The sequence below is a fragment of the Diaphorina citri genome, unplaced genomic scaffold (genome assembly GCF_000475195.1).
Source record: "Diaphorina citri unplaced genomic scaffold, Diaci psyllid genome assembly version 1.1 scaffold3710, whole genome shotgun sequence".
Taxonomy (NCBI): domain Eukaryota; kingdom Metazoa; phylum Arthropoda; class Insecta; order Hemiptera; family Psyllidae; genus Diaphorina; species Diaphorina citri.
The window spans coordinates 6,076-8,573 of NW_007381110.1; the positions used below are offsets into that span (position 1 = coordinate 6,076).

General features: G+C 39.1%; 1 protein-coding gene across 1 annotated transcript in view; it reads left to right on the forward strand.

The window, feature by feature from the left end:
• Positions 1 to 687, forward strand: part of LOC103520504 (nucleosome assembly protein 1-like 1-B) — a gene marked incomplete at its 5' end in the record, with an annotated part of 2,227 nt that extends 1,540 nt beyond the window's left edge. Inside the window, one exon of the mRNA XM_026831590.1 lies at positions 454 to 687. Within this exon, the coding sequence (XP_026687391.1) occupies positions 454 to 687 (234 nt within the window). The remainder of the gene's footprint in view (positions 1 to 453) is intronic.
• Between the last annotated feature and the right edge of the window lie 1,811 nt (positions 688 to 2,498).

A 2,498-nucleotide genomic window follows, 5' to 3' on the forward strand; every position in this document is an offset into this window, starting at 1 on the left:
TTTTATACAATGGTTCACCGAAATTTATATGTTTATTTGATTTCCTATGGCAGTCGACGTAGCCTTATGACTAGTGAGCGCGGAGCGGGAAGTGCGCCTTCTGGGCCGCAAGCTAAGGTCGCCCAATTTTTTAAACGTAGTTACGTTCTAACTAAAGCACTGACCGAGACACCCCGTAGTCAGAGCGCACTCCTTTTACTTATTGGGATTACATATTATATTACACGTATCCGCTCGTCAGGGTCAGGTTTTTCGGTACTGTAACCCACAAACCTAATAAAACTGCTATTTAAGTCGCTTTTAGGATCGTTACGACCGTCACTCCGTGGTTCAACACTATATTAGGAAGAAGAAGGGTCGGAAAAGGATGAATTTATTCCAGCCCGCAAGAACAGTCAGAAAAGGTCCGTCTATAACTCCATGGAGTACGGGTCAACTTAAAGAAGAGTATAGTTGCACGAACTAATTGTGTCTCCTTTTGTTCCCTCTCAAGGTCAAATCAGAATCGTGAACAAAACGGAGCCGAACGACTCGTTCTTCAACTTCTTCAATCCTCCGACTGTACCCGAAGATCCAAACGCGGAAATTGACGAAGAGACGCAAGCCCTGCTGTCGAGTGACTTCGAGATCGGACACTACATTCGGGAACGTGTCATTCCTCGCGCTGTTCTCTACTTCACAGGTTAGTTTGTCTATTAATATTTATTATTTTAAAAGGAGAGAACTGTAACTACTTTGGTTTTCTCGTCCCGAAGTCGGAGAGAAAAGGATGGAAAGCCAGCCGTTCGGTGAACGAACCTTATAAAGTTCGCCCTAGGTGGGAATCAAACCCGCGACCTAGCGCTTACAAAGCCGACTCGCTACCTTCGAACTTCCAAACTAACTAGGGTGGCACCCTTATGGTTATCCTTGCCTCAATTAAGTGGGTACAGCCACGCTACCATCCATGCTAACTAGAACCGTATTTTACTATATGACTTTTTTTTTAGTCATCATACAAAATTTCTCTTTGGACTAGTTTGGAAGTAATAATGCCACCACACGCGCTACCAGTCCAAACAGAAATTTCGTATGATGACTCAAGAAAAAGTCTCAATAAAATACGGCTTAGGCTGACTGATATTGACTTCAGTCTTGACTTGAGACCGAGATTTTTGTTCATAAACAAGTAAACACGGGCGAAGCTAATGGACATAACCAAGCAATATTTGGGCCCAAAATCACGTCATGACTTTAAACGCCACCTTGGGCTTAGGTTTTGGTTGTTTTGTCCCACTGTACGTCGGGACATACAACTGCCCCTTCTGGGAGGGTTTTCTGAAATATAACCCCCACCCCCTTGCTTTGTAAACTCTAAGAGTTACGAGAGTCGTTTTTTATATGAAATCATCTTGTGAACCACTCAGTATGATGTAAAGTTTAAGTTTTTTCTTTTATATTTTTTGATTTTATGGTTATTATTATTATTTTTTTTTTTTTTTTTAAGAAAACATGAAATAGAAGGAAGAAAATTTCAACCTAGTTTTACATATTTTTTAACTCCGTGTAAATTAAGTTTCTGATTTAATGGCGATTGTAAAATAAACAATGAGACACAACCATGATTCATGTAATTGTGATATTCGTGTATTTGATTGTGGCTGATAGGATTATTATTAGGACAGGGCCTTACACAAAATGACGAAAAAAAGGTACCTACCGTTTGTGAACATAAAGTGAAAGTATTTTGTTTGATTTAGAGGGAACTGTAAAAATCGAGGTCTGTCCCGAAATTTAAGACGGAAGGAGGGTATGATAGGAGAGAGTCTTATCTGTTAAGGATGAAAAGATCACCCTAGTTTGGAATCGAACCCACAACCTAGTGCTTACTAGGCTGCCTGGCTGGCTCTTCACTCCTTTCTCAGTTTCTCGTTTTTTCCCCCCACAAAAAAACAAACCACGTGTAATGAAAATCAAGAGGAAACATTGTGCAGTATGGAAAATGCATTGCATGTTGCGTTTTTGAAACTTTCAAATTTCAAGGCGCAATTAAGTTGCACGTGCGTTTGTTTACAAAATGACAGAATTCAAATTTTGAAAAATCCAAAATAGGGATGTAAATGAGTCGCAAATATATCGATAAATCGATATGTCGATATATCGGCCCCTCAAATATATCGATATATCGGGGGAAATATATCGATATATCGCCGATATATCGATATATTTAACAATTTTTCTTGTTTTGGGGGTTACAAGATATTTACACTGCGTTTTACGATAATAAGGCTACTTTTAGACCCTAGAGTTGCTTGAAATAAACAAATTATTTAGGCAGGTAAAATAGGAATTTTTATATTTATAAAAAACAAAAATAAAACAAAATCACTCACTTAACTTACTATCACAAAAAATAAAAATAAAATACACACACACAAACACACACCCGCACCCCCCCCACACACACACACTCACACACGGACCTTCGGCCGAAACCCTTTTTTTTTGGGGGGGCAACT